Source organism: Vulpes lagopus, chromosome 19 (genome assembly GCF_018345385.1).
Source record: "Vulpes lagopus strain Blue_001 chromosome 19, ASM1834538v1, whole genome shotgun sequence".
NCBI lineage: Eukaryota > Metazoa > Chordata > Mammalia > Carnivora > Canidae > Vulpes > Vulpes lagopus.
The window spans coordinates 38,772,762-38,790,144 of NC_054842.1; the positions used below are offsets into that span (position 1 = coordinate 38,772,762).

At 35.5% G+C, this 17,383-nt stretch overlaps 1 protein-coding gene across 2 annotated transcripts in view; it reads right to left on the reverse strand.

The window, feature by feature from the left end:
• Positions 1-17,383, reverse strand: part of XRN1 (5'-3' exoribonuclease 1) — a 102,077-nt gene that overhangs the window by 21,012 nt on the left and 63,682 nt on the right. For both annotated transcript variants that reach the window (XM_041734195.1, XM_041734194.1), the window contains exons 26-32: positions 13,035-13,124; positions 12,511-12,646; positions 8,351-8,407; positions 8,085-8,217; positions 5,894-5,963; positions 4,383-4,590; positions 2,936-3,031 (exon numbers count right to left, since the gene is read on the reverse strand). In XM_041734195.1, the coding sequence (XP_041590129.1) occupies positions 2,936-3,031; positions 4,383-4,590; positions 5,894-5,963; positions 8,085-8,217; positions 8,351-8,407; positions 12,511-12,646; positions 13,035-13,124 (790 nt within the window). The remainder of the gene's footprint in view (positions 1-2,935; positions 3,032-4,382; positions 4,591-5,893; positions 5,964-8,084; positions 8,218-8,350; positions 8,408-12,510; positions 12,647-13,034; positions 13,125-17,383) is intronic.

Below are 17,383 nucleotides of genomic sequence, written 5' to 3' on the forward strand. Positions count from 1 at the left end.
TGAGGTGATGGTGTGATGTCCATCTATACCTGTCTTCTAGAAAGTTAGAGATACTGGCTTAGATCCTGATTGAGAGGTATGGGTCACAGAAATTAAGTGGTAATTAGCAGTGAAGTAAGAGACAGCATCACCAAACAATAAAATAAAAGGGGGAGAAAAAAAACTGTTGTTTGGTTTTTGGGAACAGTGCCTCTGAACAGTTGGAAAAATAAGAAAGAAGTTGAATAAAAAGCAAAAGGCAAGAGGGGAGTCAAGGGTAATGTTTCCTTTTATTTTTTATTTTTTTTTTTTTAATTTTTTTTTTTTTTTAATGTTTCCTTTTAGAGTGTAACTCCTTGAAGGAATTGCCTATATTTGCTACTTCCATTTTTTCTTCTCACCTTATTTTTTTTTTTTTTAAGATTTTATTTATTTATTCATGATAGACACACACACAGAGAGGCAGAGACACAGAGGGAGAAACAAGCAAGGAGCCCGATGTGGGACTCGATCCCAACCCCAGGATCATGCCCTGGGCCAAAGGCAGACACTCAACCACTGAGACACCCGGGCGCGCCTCCCCTTCTCTCTTATTAAACAAACTCTTCCTTCACTTTTTTTTTCTTCCTTCACTCGTATCACTCTATTTGAAACTGCTCTTGTCAAAATTCCCAATGACCTCAGGTGCAAAACTCTATAGTCGATTTTCAGTTTTCATTTTATTTTTTATTTTTTTTATTTTTTGTTAACTTTTATTTATTTATGATAGTCACAGAGAGAGAGAGAGAGAGGCAGAGACATAGGCAGAGGGAGAAGCAGGCTCCATGCACTGGGAGCCCGACGTGGGATTCGATCCCGGGTCTCCAGGATCGCGCCCTGGGCCAAAGGCAGGCGCTAAACCGCTGCGCCACCCAGGGATCCCCTCAGTTTTCATTTTAACTGATCCACTGCCAGCATTTGACACAGTTGATTACTCTCCTTGACATCCATTCTTCACTTGGCATCTAGAACACCATGCTTTATTGGTTTTCTTCCTGTAAAATGGTCATTCCTTCTCAGTCTTGTTTGTCAGGTTCACCTAATCTTTTTGACTCTTTATAGATACACACATACATGCCCAAATTTCTCTCTCTGGTTTGGACATCCTCCATAACCATCAGAATCAACGTCCAACTCTACATCTCTACTGAAATTTCTAACTCTGTATCTCCACTTAGATGTTTAATATATATCTCAACCTTTCTATGACCAAAATTGAACTCCAGATCTTCTCCACAAACCTACTTGACTTGCAATCTTTCCTTTTCAGGTAACAGCCACTCTATCATTTTAGTTACTAAGACCTTAACAATCACACTCTTTAATACACTTTTTTCTCTTTTAACCCCATATCCAATTCATAATTAGATGGCAATTTCTTCCAAATATGCCTAGAATTTGATCACTTCTCTAGGTTCTTACTGTTCTGGTCTAAGTCAATATCAACTCTATCTGGATGATTCCAGTGGTCTCCTAACTCATCTGTTTCTATCCTGGCTCCTCTACATTCTATTCTTAACATAGCAGATAGAATGACTCTATTAAAATTTAATCACATCATGTCAATCTGTTGCTCCAAGTCCTTCGTTATTCCTAATCTCATGGAGTAAAAAATGATGTCCTTATAATGACCCAGAAAGTCCTACATGGTATCTAATTACAGTTCCTACAACTCAGCCTATTGATTCAAAACCATAAATGGTGTTCTTTCTCTTCCTTGAGTATACCTGGAATTGGCTTTGCCAAAATGGTCTTTGAATTAGTCTGGAATACTCTCCCCTCAGATTTCTACATACTCTACTCCTCATTTCATTCAAATCTTTACTCAAATGTTACCTGATCATTTTATTTAAAACTACAAAACTTTTCCTCCCTCTCCTGCCAATGTTCTCTATCTTCCTTCTCTGAAATTTTTCTCAAGCTTTTGTATTACCATCTAATATGTCATGCAATTTACTTATTGTTTATTGTCCTCTCCTCCCTAGAATACAACTTGTTTGAGGGCCAGAATTTTTATTTTGTTTATAGCTAGATTTTTATCAATAGAACAACGCACATGATAAGAACTCAATAAATACATGCTGACTGAATTAATGAAATAAATGAATGATAATGAAGTATTTCTAAAGAATGAATGGTTAGCAGTATCAAATATATTAGGGAGGAAGAGAGAGTTTGAAAATCTGGATTTGGACTACATTTGGGTAGAAAAGATTTATGGATGATCTAAGCAAAACTTAGAACATTGGCAGAGGAGACCTATGTATTTTGTCATTCTCACTTTTTATGTTTATTTTACCATCATTTCCTTTGTTACTTACTCCTCTTCAATCCGAAAATGCTACCATCACTGGAGGACATTAGAATAAATGAGGCCTTCATGGTGCAGGCTACTGATTTATAAACTTGTGAGAACATTCCTTCTTGACCTAAGCTGAGAAGATAGTAACTAGCAGAAAAATATTGTAGGAATTTATTCCTTACTTTTTCCTTTTTTTTTTTTTTTAAATCTGAGTCTACTACTTTAGAATTTCTTTTCCCTTCTTAATCTCTATCAAGGAATATGAATTTGATAGACATATTTAAGACAACCAACTGCTAGCATAAAGCTCCAAATTCAAGTGGAAATGAATAAGTTAACAAGTGCATTAAAGCCTTTGTTGAATTTTAGATATAGTTATTATGATTTTGCAAACTGAAATAAAATCCATAATTGATTTATAAAAGAAAAATTATCTATATTCCCTCTCATGAGTCCAAAAAATTTTATATATGGCTGATGAGAATTATGAAAATTCATGATTAAAACTTATTTCTATTTTGAGATTTTAGGAAAAAACTAATCATTGCATACCCACAAAAGAAATGTAAATTTTGTTTTTTTAAACTAAGTGTCCATCCAACAAGGTATACCAACCTTCTCTTGTAGAGTTGGTTGAAAGTGTTGAACCTTTCCAGATCCCTGTAAGGACTGCCAAATGTTGCAAAATTCATCATCATCTTTAGTAGGTACCTGGCAAAGCACAAAAAATTTCTTAAAATACTGAAGTGTGAAAAAATAAAGATTAAAAAAATGATCATTTAAGTTATTTAGCATTAGGTAGGATGTTAACTTCCATTATCGGAAATTTCAGTTCTTTTTTTCCTGGAGCTCAAAATAGTCATCATAAAAATATTCTATTGGAATGAAAATGGTCTTCATCATATGTAGTTGATTTTGAATGGTTTTATTGAAAAGTATTTAAAGCAGGACAAATGCTTTGGAAGATTACACTAAATCAATATCCCCACCAACAGAGTTTTTAGTCTTCTAGTACAGACAAATTATCTCATTCAAGCTACCATCTAACGGTTTTATTTTTAAAGCCTTTAAAATATTACACAAAAGTAATCTAACATTATAAAATCAGCCAATACTTATGAGGAATTTATTTTGTGCAGATTAAAACTGAAAAAAAATGCACCAAAATTTAATAGTGGTAACCTATGAAACTTGATTTTTACTTCTATCTCCTTTGCTATTATCTCTGTGTTTTCTAATTAGTCTATAATGAACATGTATTACTTGAATTAAAATGTGGTTAAGATTTGGCGACACGGAAGGGTGCCTGGTTGGCTCAGTGGTTGAGCATCTCTCTGCCTTTGGCTCACGTTGTGATCTCAGGGTCTTGGGGTCAAGTCCCACATCGGGCTCCCTTCATGGAGCCTGCCTTTCCCTCAGCCTGTGTCTCTGCCTCTCTCTCTGTGTCTCTCATGAATAAATAAGGTGACATGGAGTTAAATAAGGTTAAATGTCACAATTTTTGTTCCCAGAAAGATAAAATAGAGGAAATCACCCATGAGTTGCATGGATAAGAATTGAGAATGGCTTTTGATAAATGTAATTCTCTCCCTTTTAACCTTTCAAATTCATGCCATTTCATACAGATAGAATATGTTTTTTACAAGAAAAAAATGTAAATGTTAGTTTGAAAAGTAAATATATGAAAAGAGATGTAGGATGCTATCAGTAGCTTTTTTTTTTTTTTTTTTTTTTTAAGATTCTATTTATTTATTTGAGAGACAGCATGATCCAGGGGATAGGCAGAGAGGGAGAAGCAGACTCCTTGCTTGAGCAGGGATCCTGACATGGATGGAGCTCAATCCCAGAACCCCGGGATTATGACCTGAGCCGAAGGTAGGCACTTAACCAACTGAGTCATGTAGGTGCCCCAACAACATCCTTTGCTAGCCTATTAACTTAAAACAAATCTGAAGTTGACTTGAATCAAAAATATTTTAAAAACTAAGTCAAATTAGGTTTTACTTACAAAGTGCCTGAGATTTTAAGGGGGCAGAAAGAAATGAAAGACTAGGAGCCTTACTTGAGTAGGAACAAAAAGTGATTGGGGGGAATGGTTCAGGCCTCCCAAATGACCAGATGAAATCGATGAATTTGAGCCATAGTGATTCACAGCTGGTTGTGGTTTCACAATGGCTGTCAACTTCTGATTTCCAGTTTCCGAGCGACTCCCATGAGTAAGATTCACCAAGGCACATGTTGGCAGTCGATAACCTCTACCAGGTGAGCACCTAAAAGTAAACAGTTATTTCAGAGGGAAATCATACTAAATGTGTTAGGGAGAAGAAGAGTCAGATTATTTTTTGGTACATAGTCAGTCCATAGTCTGAATTAGTAAACATTACTTTTAAATTTAGTAGAGGAACTTGAAATCATAGAAAAATCTCCATTTATAAGATGATACATTTCTGAAGAGTTTCAGAATAGACCCCTCAAAAGCCTTTTAGCTACCTAAGTAGCACAAAGGTTACGTGACAGAACTCATTCCAGGCATCATTCACTCTAGCATAATCCTTTTTCCTGTAACTTTAACTTTTCTATCAGTGCTGCTCCAAAATAAATAAATCTCTCTAAGTTAAAAACAAAAAATCCAATCCTCTTGCTTTAAACCTGCTAACCTCCTTCATGGTCAAACTCCTCAAGGGTCAGCTCAATTTCCTGTTTCCTCAAACCACGCGAGTATGGCCATGTACCCATAATCCCACTAAAATATAAATCTGATCATGTTACATGTCTGATTTTGATGATTTCACATTGCTTTAAGGACAAAGATTAAGATACCAAAATCCCTAATATGTCTTCAAAGTTGGCTTATAAGCACCTGCACAGTATGGTCCTTGGTTTTTTTTTTTTTTTTTTTTTAAGATTTTATTCATTTATTCATGAGAGACAGCAGAGAGAGGCAGAGACACAGGCAAAGAGAGAAGCAGGCTCCCTGCAGGGAGCCTGATGCAGAACTCGATTCTGGGACTCCAGGATCACGCCCTGAGCCAAAGGCAGACACTCAACTGCTGAGTCACCCAGGTGACCCACAGTCCTTGCTTTTATCTGTTACTCTAATCTTCCATAGTTGTTGAAGTTTAGACATATTATCATTCTTTTTTTTTTTTGAATGAATGAATAAATCCTTTGTTGCACACTATTTCCTCTTCCTGACCATTTGTCATTCTTCTTCCTTCTTTCTCTAGTTAACTATTACTCAGTCTTTCAAGTCCCATCTTAAATATCACTTGTCAAGGAAACCTTTCTAGAATTCTCAAGACAAGTCATACTCTTTTAGAAACCTGAACTCCTCCTCAGGACTTCTCACATTTTAAATAATATTATCAGTTACACAATTATCTTTCCCACTGAAATGAAAGCTCGATGAGACTAGAAAGCATGTTTGTCTTACTCACTGATACATCCCTAATAGTATGTGTGATATCTTGCATATAATAAGAATTCAAATTGCGGACAAATAAAAAAGTAATGTAAAGTCACTAGCCACGGAGATATATTTACAAAGTGTAATTATCACCAGGAAATACAAACCTTATTGTTAAGCCTCCAGGAAATTCTTCATCAAATAATACTTCAAACAGTACATCAGCCTCTCTATTAGCTGTTAAATAAGAGAGATTTAAAAATCACATGATGAAAAATCACCATTTAAGTTTTTGAATTGTAAGAGCCATTACAACTATCAGAAAATGGTGTAGGGGAATACAGTAAGTGAAAAGTAGATAAACTCACAGACTCTTACTGGTATTATTTAAAGTAAATAGTATTTTAAATTGGATGGAATTAATTGTATTTTGCCTCTGCTTTAGTCTATGTTGGAAATTATTCATAATAAAAGACTTAATAAGAGAGGTAACCTTTGGAGTTCAAAGTTTAGAAGGCCTTGTGTAAACTAGATAAAATTTGACAATGAAGATTTAAAAATATGGCAGTTTACTTAATAAAGAGAATAGAATGGAGAGAATGGAAAAATTATCAGTTAGAATTGGTAAGACCTGTCTAGATAAAAAGGATGGAGATGCCAAAGATAACTCCAAGGTTCTGACTGAGATGACTCGGTAGATTAGGGATATCATAACTGAGATATGAGACACATGAGAAAGTGCAATAAACAGGAATAAAGAAGAACAAAATTCGGCAGAAAGGCTGATGATATATATCTCGCAAAATTAAGTTAATCCCAAACACCAAGGTAAAGTGACATAATTAGCTATATTTTAATTCTAAGCCCAAATTAATAATACAGTCTATCGCATTACTTCAGAATTGACCGACCCTACTCCCTTCCTTTTCTCCTTCTCTTCCTCCCTTCCCTCTCTTCATTGCTTACTGGCCCCTGCCCCAATTTCTCTCTACCTTTCCCCCACCTCTTTTCCACTTTATTGATTCTGCTTCTCTGAAGAACCCTAGCACAATATTTGATAATATCCTAGCCTGGGTTAGGAGTGGAGGAATATCTTCTGTCCCCTATCCCTAGTCTTTCACTGTCCAGCTGAAACCAGGCCTGCAGAGCTAATCCATTCCCTAACATCCAGCTGTACCTTTCCTTCCTTCCTTCCTTCCTTCCTTCATTTTTTTTTTTTTTTTTAAGATTTTGTTTATTTGACACAGAGAGAGAGAGAGAGAAAGAGAGAGAGAGCACACAAGTAGACAGAGTGGCAGGCAGAAGGAGAGGGAGAAGCAAGCTCCTTGTTGAGCAGGAGCCCAAAGCAGGACTTGATCCCAGGACCCTGAGTTTATGACCTGAGCCGAAGGCAGATGCTCAACTGACTGAGCCACCCAGGTGGCCCCAGCTGTACCTTTCAATCTGATACTTTCACCAGAAATCTAAACTCAAAAAAGTAAGGCTCAGCGAGAGGCAGTTTCTCCTCTGAAGGTTTAAAGCTCACCTAGGTTCCTATTCCCTGAGGGAGGGGCACTTCCTCAAAAGATTATTAATATTACAAAAGGTAAGAGGATTGTTTTCTCCCTTTAGCAAAATTGACTGTGGAAATGAGGTTTCAGTTGAGGGCAGTAATGAAAAATTCCCCTTTTTATTTCCTGTCCATGGTTAATGGACATGGTTAATCAATGACAGAGCTCTTTCCCACTCAACATAGATATACAGCTTTAAAATCCTTCTCAAGACAAGAGTCCAAGCAGTCACTATTACTGATAGGAACTGTCAGAAGAAAGGAAACTTCTATGTTATCAGAGTCCTAAGGCCTTGTTAAGACAACTTAACTAGAATAGAATCCAATAAGCTCAGTATTTGAGCACTGATGCAGGGGGTTGAGCAGACAGCATTAGGAGGGTTGTTTCACTATACCCATCTGGCCCTTACCATTCCTAGTCCAGACAATCAGACCAAGGTTGAGTGCTTGAGACATGAGAGAACAGGACTGCCAACACCTTGACCCCTTGGCACCTGATTTGCTGCTTCATGCTGGACTGACTTTTTTTGTAATCTATACTGTAAAGCTGCTCATGCTCATTCCTTTGAGGCACATTTAGATCCTTAGTTGCTTCTTTCCTTTTTCCTCCATTCTCTCATCCTTTTTTTTTTTTAATAAAAAATAAATGACAAAAAATTTACCACCTTAATCATTTTTAAGTGTATAATACAGTAGTGTTAACTATATGTATACTGTTGCTCTCTGCTTAAGATTTAAGACACAGAAATTTGTGTTTTACATTATAATTACAGATGCAGTTGAAGACATGCCAAGTACTGAGATATTACCCCCTTTAATTCCTATGATGGTGCCCCGAAGGCCAACTGGAACTGAAAAGTTCTCCCTCACATTTACCACACGGTCAAAGAGACGAAATTCTGCATCTCGATCAGGAATGACTCCATGTTGCTGTTCTAAAGGCTGAAGAAAAGAAAGCTTTAATTATTATTAACTCTAATTTGAAATAATTTTTCTATTACTCTAACAAAAACATTTTGTTCCTTATATACTTTTAAAGTAAAAACAACTTTTAATTCTTTGATAGGAAACTTACTCTGTACAGCAAATGGGGCTTCACTGTTACTCGTACCTTCTTATTATTCTTTCTTTGCTGAAGAAAGAAAAAATTTTAAATATTTAAAAACATTAAATTATAAAATTATTATTTGAATTTACATTAAAATATAAAATTATTATTATTCAGTTGGCCATCATTCTTATTCATTTTTAAAAACCAAATGAAATGAGTAATTTAAATTTTTTTTTTTTTAATTTTTTATTTATTTATGATAGTCACAGAGAGAGAGAGAGAGGCAGAGACACAGGCGGAGGGAGAAGCAGGCTCCATGCACCGGGAGCCCGACGTGGGATTCGATCCCGGGTCTCCAGGATCGCGCCCTGGGCCAAAGGCAGGCGCCAAACCGCTGCGCCACCCAGGGATCCCCTGAAATGAGTAATTTAAAGAATATTTGAAGTTCTTCAGATGTAGCAGGGAGGAATAATAAATTCTTTTTTTTTTTAAATTTTACTTATTTATTCATGAGAGAGAGAGAGAGAGAGAGAGAGAGGCAGAGGCACAGGCAGAGGGGGAGGCAGGCTCCAGGCAGGGAGCCCAATGTGGGACTCTATCCCGGGTCTCCATGATCAGGCCCTGGGCTGAAGGTGGCGCTAAACTGCTGAGTCACCTGTGCTGCCCGGAATAATAAATTCTTACTTTAAAATTTTTTTTGGGGGGGGGGAACTTGGGTGGCTCGGGTTGAGCATCTGCCTTTGGCTCAGGTCGTGATCCCAGGGTCCTGGGAACAAGTCCCGCATCAGGCTCCCTGTGGAGAGCCTGCTTCTCCCTCTGCCTATGTCTCTGCCTCTCTTTCTGTGTCTCTCATGAATAAATAAATTAAAAATCATTTTTTGGGGGGATGCCTGGGTGGCTCAGCGATTGGGCATCTGCCTTCGGCTCAGGGCATGATCCAGGGATCTGAGATTGAGTCCCACATTGGGCTCCTTGTGGGGAGCCTGCTTTTCCCTCTGCCTATATCTCTGCCTCTCTCTGTGTGTGTGTCTCTTATGAATAAATCTTTAAAAAAATATTTTTTTCATTAATAAATTTAAAATCTTAAATTTTTTAAAAAGATTTTGTTTATTTGAGGGGGAGAGAGAGAGCATAGCAGAGAGGAGAGGCAGAGAGAGAGAGAGAGAAGACTCTCTGCTGAATAGACAGCCCAACATGAGGCTCAATCCCAGGACCCCAAGATCATGACCTGAGCTGAAGGCAGATGCTTAACTGACTGAGTCACCCAGGTACCCTTTAAAATGTTTTTAAAGGTAAGTTTTTTGTTCAAGTATATAAGGCATAAGAAAAATACAAAATTGTATGTATACACCCGATTAATTTTTATAGTGTGAGCTTATTTATGTATAACCATACCAAGTTCAGGAAAGAGAACATTACAAAGCACAACATAAGAACTCCTGTGTTCCTTCCCAGTTACTACTTCCCCCAAAGTAACCTTACTACTAACAAAAGATTAGATTGATCTGTTTGAAATTTATGTAAATGCTATTTTGTTCAAATGCTTTTTTACTCTAAAAAGAATTTTATGTTATAGTCAATGAAGATTTATATTAAAGGAAAAAAAATATAAAGTACTGATCTATGACAATAGATCAGTCGGTCTATTGGCAACTTATAAAAATTAAGGTGGCACTGATTTAACAAAGCCCTGGATTTTGGAATCTATTGTGAAATTGGCTTTGATGCCTGAATTTTTTGATCATCTAGCAAATGCGGGAAGAAGAGTTGTGTCCCAAGTTTACTTCTTGTTAATTTTGTGAGCTCACACTCAACTTAAGCATCAGCCTCCTTCTACTGTAAAATAGAAATAACAATACCTGCTCTACCTAATAAAATCATGAGAATAGTTTATATCCCTTGCTATCCATAACAATACCTGCTCTACCTAATAAAAACATGAGAATAGTTTATATCCCTTGCTATCCATAACTACTATTCACATTAAATATTTTTTAAGTGAATTCTTATCAACTAAAAAAAATGGCAACAGTTTACTTATTTGGCAGCCACCTATCTTTAGAACATACCTTACGGAAATAAGTATAACAGGGCATTAAACAGCTCCAAGCTACAGAGACCACATACTATAGAATTCATGTATTATATACTGTAAAATGCTCAAGACTTTAAACAGACCCTATTATCTTTTATTATGAAGACATTTCATTTATTCTTTCAACAAATCCTTACTGAGTGCCATATATGTGCCTTGTACTGATCTAGGTGCTGAGGATAAAATAGCGATCTGTTCCTTTATTCAGGGAGACATACAAGAAACAAAATAAGGAAAATATATAGTACGTTTGATGGTAAAAAACATAGAGAAAAATAAAGCAGGTAAGGGGGACCACAGTATGGAGAGAGATTGCAATTGTAAATAGAATGAATAGTGAAGGCAGTACTGACAGGATGTCCATGCTTCCAGCCCACAGCAGACTAGGACTAATACGGTACAACTGATACCCCCTGAAAACAGCAGGAAGGAGAAAAAAATAAACATAAAACATATAAAAAGCAGACCCCAAACCTCTGCCTGGAGTATTGCATATGAAAAAAATAACCCATATGCTTTAATATGTCTCTAGGTATTACTACATTACAGCATTGATTACAGGACATGGCAGTCAAACCCGATTCATTAGGGAAATTAATAAACTGATGAATTTTCAAAACAGGCTCCAATCCACAGCTACTAAATGAAAAGTTCTGGGGTCTGACTATTCACAATCATGTGGGAGCTTGTTAGAAATGGAGAATCTCAAGCATCAAAGTAAAATTTGGGGCCTTAGAGTAATAAACCTTTATTAAGTGGAAAACTCGTTTCAAAAACAATGCTGTACAAATAGATTTTATTCTAGGTTGAAAGACAAAAGGAAATGAAGGTTAAAAAAAATGAAATGCAGGTTTCTTTCTTTCTTTTTTTTTTTTTTAAGATTTTATTTATTCATGAGACACACAGAGAGAGAAGCAGAGGGAGAAGCAGGCTCCATGCAAGGAGCCCGATGTAGGATCCAATTCCGGGACCCCAGGATCAAGCCCTGGGCCAAAGGCAGGCGTTAAACCGTTGAACCACCCAGGGATCCCGAAATGTAGGTTTCTCTCATCTGAGTATCAATGATCTTTTAAAAAAAAATCAGACTCTTGGCTCTAAGCCTTATAGTTTTTCCTAAAAAGAAAAAGAGTCATCTAGTAGTTATTTTCCAGACTGCCTTCATAGCTCTTGAATATGTGATAAAAGAATTCAAATAATAATAGCCAAGCATCATTAGGGCTTAAAAATAGGCATTACTAGAAGGAGTTTACATGTATTAACCTAGTTAATTCTTTTGATGACCCTATGAAGTAGGTACTATTTTATTCTCATTTTACCAATGAAGACATAGGGGTATGGAAAGTATCTTAAGTATCCTGCCTAAGGTTATAAGTACTGAAAGAGAAATGGGGGAAAATGACTTCAGAGCCCATTTCTTAACTTAGTCTGCTATTAGACTGCTGTGTTAGCAAAGCAACATCATTTTAATAAAAAAGGCCAACGTGCGGAAAATAAAATAAAAAAATTTAAAAAAGGAATATAATTCATTTTCTATTATATCAAGATAGAAGATGAAAATAAAATAGTTAAGGCAACACAAAAGATGATTGCTTTCAAAAATCAAGACACAAAAAAATTGGAGATTAAGCAGGATTTCAAAAATACTGAATGTGTTTGTGGATGGAAAAGTACATTTTACAAGTGATTCTGTAAAACTGAATTAAACAGTGTTTATGTTTTATAAAAAGAACTATGTCTTTAAAAAAAGAATAGGAAGGAATAGGGGATCGACCTTATTTCTTAATCATAAACTTTATATTTTGGCTAGAATTACATAGTATTAATTCCTAAAATTAGAAACACCATTAGGACATAAAATTTAAATGTTAATAGCTTTTATACATTAAAGTACATTTCTATTTATTCAGATAAACTTATTAATGACCAGTGGAAATGGCTGGAACATTTTTTATAGGATTACCTGACATAAATTAGAAACACTGAGTTCACCTTTTACTTGATGCAAACACAAATAAATTATCTGTAGAATGATATACAGTCAATTTAACTTCAAATCTCATCAATCATCTTGGTTATTGAAAATTAGTACCTTGCACTTTTCGACTTCTTCCTCAATTTTCTCAACAATAGCTGCATCCAGAATTTGTAAATCACAAGAAGAACGAGACAAAGTACTGACAGGATGTCCCTTTAGCCAAGTAATAATTTCTTGAACTTTCTCAGCACTACATTTAAAAACAATAATTTTTTCTCAATGATTAAAACTTACTGAGGGTTTATACAAAATGCCTAATATAAATTTTCTAAGGGTTATGAATTATAAATGACAGCAAATAATTAATAATCACTAAACTTAATTGGAAATAGTTATAAATCTAGTATCAACATGGACCTATTATTTCTCAGTAATTAAAAAAACCCAGTAAATTAGTTTAAAAGTACTTTACTGATATATGAAGATCTTAAAGCAACAAATGTATGTATATATATATATACATGTATATATAAAACCCTCCCCACAAAAGTAATATAAATTCTTGATTAACTACTGTAGCTTTCACTAGAACTACTAAGTTGAACTATGAGCCAATAAATACTACAAATTTGGCTTACCCATTCTCATTTTCTCCAGGCCAAATGTCATCTTCATAGAATACATCCTCCTGGCTGTTTTTGGCTATATAACTAAATAGTTCTGGAGCTCTAGCCAAACAAACAAAAATACTGCTTAGAAAATATGTATGGCTAACTTCACATAAACTTGCTATCAAATAATTTTGGATCCTAAGGGGACATATAAAATATACTGAGGACTGACTGTTATATACAGAGTATTAATAAAGGATAGAGACTAAATAATTTGAAAGTATTCATAGGCCCTCAAAAAACTCCCAGCAGCTGAGGGAGAAATGATTCAATTCATAAACTATAATAAGCTTTATTTATAAACTTCATTTACTGGCTCTAATCACTTTTAGATCATAATGATAGGTGATAAATGGACAAAAATAATATCTACAGGTTCATTTTCTAATTTTCACAACAAAGCTGGATCATCCCACAATAAAGAAAAATAAAATAAAATAAAAGTTTCTTCTCATAGTCCTCAAAACTCCATTGCTTCCTGAATAGTGCAGGACCTTTAAATACACATAGCAGACTGAACATATGAGCTTAATTTTTGCTCACTTCCTAACCTACAAAAAAAAAAAAAAAAAAAAAAAAGAGTAAAGTATAAAATAGGCCAGAGACCCAGAAAGGCAGGAAAAGAGAAGTGGTGAGTCTGACAGCATATATGAGTTGTTAAGAAAATTTTAGGAACTGGAAACTGGATGGGTAAGTATTAATTGATTTGAAAGATGGGAAAAAGCTGCACCCTAAGCAACCAGGGTGGGAAGTCAACAACAAACAAGATTATTTAAAATGTGCAAGTCTGCAAAAGCTTAGAAATTACGGGCTCCAAGTACATTTTAATGCTATAGTATGGGCAGGGTGAAGTTTACTGGGCTTTTAGTTGAAAATTTTGTATAATAAGTAGTTGGATAATCACATGATTACTCACCTTCACCCCGCATAAGAACTGTCTGTAGTTTATCTTTTGGAGAGGTTGAACAGGGGATGCTCTACCTTTAGGTACACAAGGCATGGGAGATGGGAGGGTAGGATGTGAGGAGATGACAGGGAACTAATGAAAGTGTAACTACGACGTGTTGCTAGGAAGCAGACTAGGAAGTGTAACTTCTTTAGCAAGCACACTCTTGAGATGAAAGTAAACAAGAAAGTTTATCAGAGAGCTCTTGTGGAATTAACACATATAGAGGGGAAGGAAAAAAAGAAAGGAAGCAGCATTGAGTAGGGAGAAGCTGGGCTGTGATCCACTGTTATTAAACTCCTTGGTCAGTCCTACAGAGATTTCAAACTAAGATGGCCCTTCAGATGTATCCTGAACTAGGTCAATCAGGTTAGTTGGGTCTTTTACACCTCCTTGTAGATCAGGTGTTGGATCTGTGGCTATTGTGGAAAAGGGGACAAAACTTTAGGTGGGGCACTTCTCTTCTGCAAGGTAATTTATGAAGAGAGCACACAGCTGAGGCTCTGTCAGACGATAGCATCCTAGCAGCCAAAGAAGTAAGACCTCTAGTCTTATAGGGAGGCTTGGAGGGCATTTCATAGTATCCACTACATAATAAAATCCCTTTTCTCTGGTTAATTTCCAAAACACTTAAGTCAGTTTTGTTTCTCACATCTGTCCTCCAAAAAAAAAGGCTGGAGGATATCTCTCTAGGGAAACTAGCCAGCCTGAGAGAAAACATACATACATGGATAGTAACATTTGGAGGTCCTCTGCAGAAATAGCAAAGTCCCACCTGACAAGCTCCACTGAAACACACTAAATTTCCAATCAGCTTTTTAATGCCTCATTCTTAAATATGAGTAGATATCCAAGAACCATCAGACAAGTTAAAAAAAAAAATCTTGAATATGAAAGCTGGAATCAAAACAGAAAAAAAAGTGCATTTTGGAGAAAAGAGCAAATATGGAGAATAGAAGAAAATGAGAACTACTATCTTCAAAGAAAAAAGACATTTTATTCATTATAAGAACAAGATACTATAAAAAAAGGAATGCTGGAGAATAAGGATACATTTTTATAACTTAAAAATGATTAAATCAAATAAAAATAAAAATGATATAAGATAAAGTTGAAGAAATCTCCCAGAGAGTAGAACAGAAGTATAACAATATAGAAAATGGGTGAGAAGAGATACGAAAATTAAGAGGATTAATCCAGAGGTCTATCATCTAACATAAGCCCTAGAAAGAACAGAAACAAAAGGAGAGGATGAAATTATCAAAGAATTAATACAAGAAATTTTCTCAGAACGGAAGGGCATCAGTTTTAAGTGTGAAAGAACTAAACAGCCAAAGGAAAGAAAGAAGATCCAGACAAAGGCACACATTATCACATTATTAAAATTGCACTGGTAAAGGGAAGATTCTAAAAAGATTTCAGAAAATGAAAATAGATCATACACAAAGATTCAGAATCACAATGGCACCAGATTTCTCACCAGCAAAGGTAACAAAAAAGAGAACAGAGCAGTACTTTTCAAATTCTGAGGGAAAATAATTTCCAATCTAGGATTCTATACCCAGGCCAGGTATCAAGTCTGATCAGGGAAGAATAAAGACATCTCCAGACTCATAAGCTTTCTTAGGAAGCTACTGAAGTAAATGCCCCATCAAACTGGAGACATAAACCCGAAAAAGTAAAGTATGAAAGCCAGGAAATAAGGGAACCCTACAAAGGAGAATGGTGTAGGGAATTCCTAAGATGACAGTATAGAGAAAGGCTAGAATGAGAGCAGAGCTGTGTGACAGCCCTAGAAAACAATTAGTTTACACTGAAGCAGGAAGACAGATGGTTTCAGGAGAAAGTCTACAAGAAGAAATGGAACTGAAAAATTTCTTGATCTGCCTGACCATAAGAATTCTTCCAGTTATGACAAAGAGTTTAGGGTTGAATTAGTTACGTAAATATAGACAATAACAAATGATTAAACCAGATGGGGAAAAAATGTGTACAAGAAAGGAAATGCAACCATAATACTCTACAAGGTCCACCTGTGACCATTTATATTATCTCAAGTAAACCTTAAATACAGATTTAATACAACTATAATGAAAGGGGAAATATATATGTATATATATATACATACATACACACATACATACACACGTGCGTGTGCAGGGAGGTAAGGAATAGAATGGGGAGGTAGCTAAAGAGAGCTAAAGCTTCATCTTTCATGGTTGGAAATCAATGGATATGTCAAGTTGAAAAATCATGAAAAGGTAAATACAGTATCTTAAAGAAATATGGAAGTGAACAGAAGAAATAAATTTTCAGATGGTAATATGTATTGAATATATTCCTTCCCCCAAAAAGATAGATTGAAGTCTCACTCCTATTACCTTCAGAATGTGACTTTATTTGAAAATACAGTTTTATTGAGGTTATAAAATAAAAATGAGGCCTTCAGGGAGGGTTCTAATCTAACATGACTGTGTGTTTATGAAAAGGGGAAATTTGGACACAGAGACAGACATTAACAGAGGAAAGATGATATGAAGATGTACAGGGAGAACACATGCAAAGATGGAGGACTGGAGGCAAGGCATCTACAAGTTAAGAACAAATGTGTGAGGCTACAAGAAGCTAGCAAAGAGGAATGAAATGGTTCCTTTTCTACCATCTTCAGAGGACGCACCGCCCTACCAAACACCTTGATTTTGGTCTTCTGGTCTCCAGAATTGTGAGGCATTAAATTTCTGTGGTTTTAAGCCATCCAGCTCATGGTACTTTTTTTTTTTTTTTTTCATGGTACTTTGTTATGGCAGTAAACTAAGAAGATCCTCAAAAACAAGGTTAGAAACCAGTAGAACAAAGGAAAGAACATTCAGTTCTGAATCACAACTAAAAGTTTTTCCTATAAATCTTTGTCACTGAGTAACTCAGTTAACCTCAGTATACAGTTTTCTCATTTTTATCATGAGGAGCTAAGATTTATTGATTTCTTACACCATTTTAGCATAAAATTCAATAATTTTAAGGTAGTAATCTATCATCTGGCTGGAGTTTTAAGACTCAGAAAATCCACCATGTGGAGAGTTGTTTTGTTTATCCATATCAATTCTCTTTCTACTAACACAGACTTGCAAAGTAGTGAATAATTTATGATAGTAAGTTAAGGAAAATTTTAATTAAAAGGAAGACAAGGGGCTCCTGGCTGACTTGGTGGAGAGTGCAACTCTTGATCTCAGAGTTGTAGGTTTGAGATGCAAGTTCAGTATACAGATTACTTAAAAAAAAAAAAATCTTAGAAAAAAAATTTTAATGTAAAAAGATAAAAGGAGGCCAATTTTTATCATCTTTTTTCATTTAAATAATATACAATATTTTT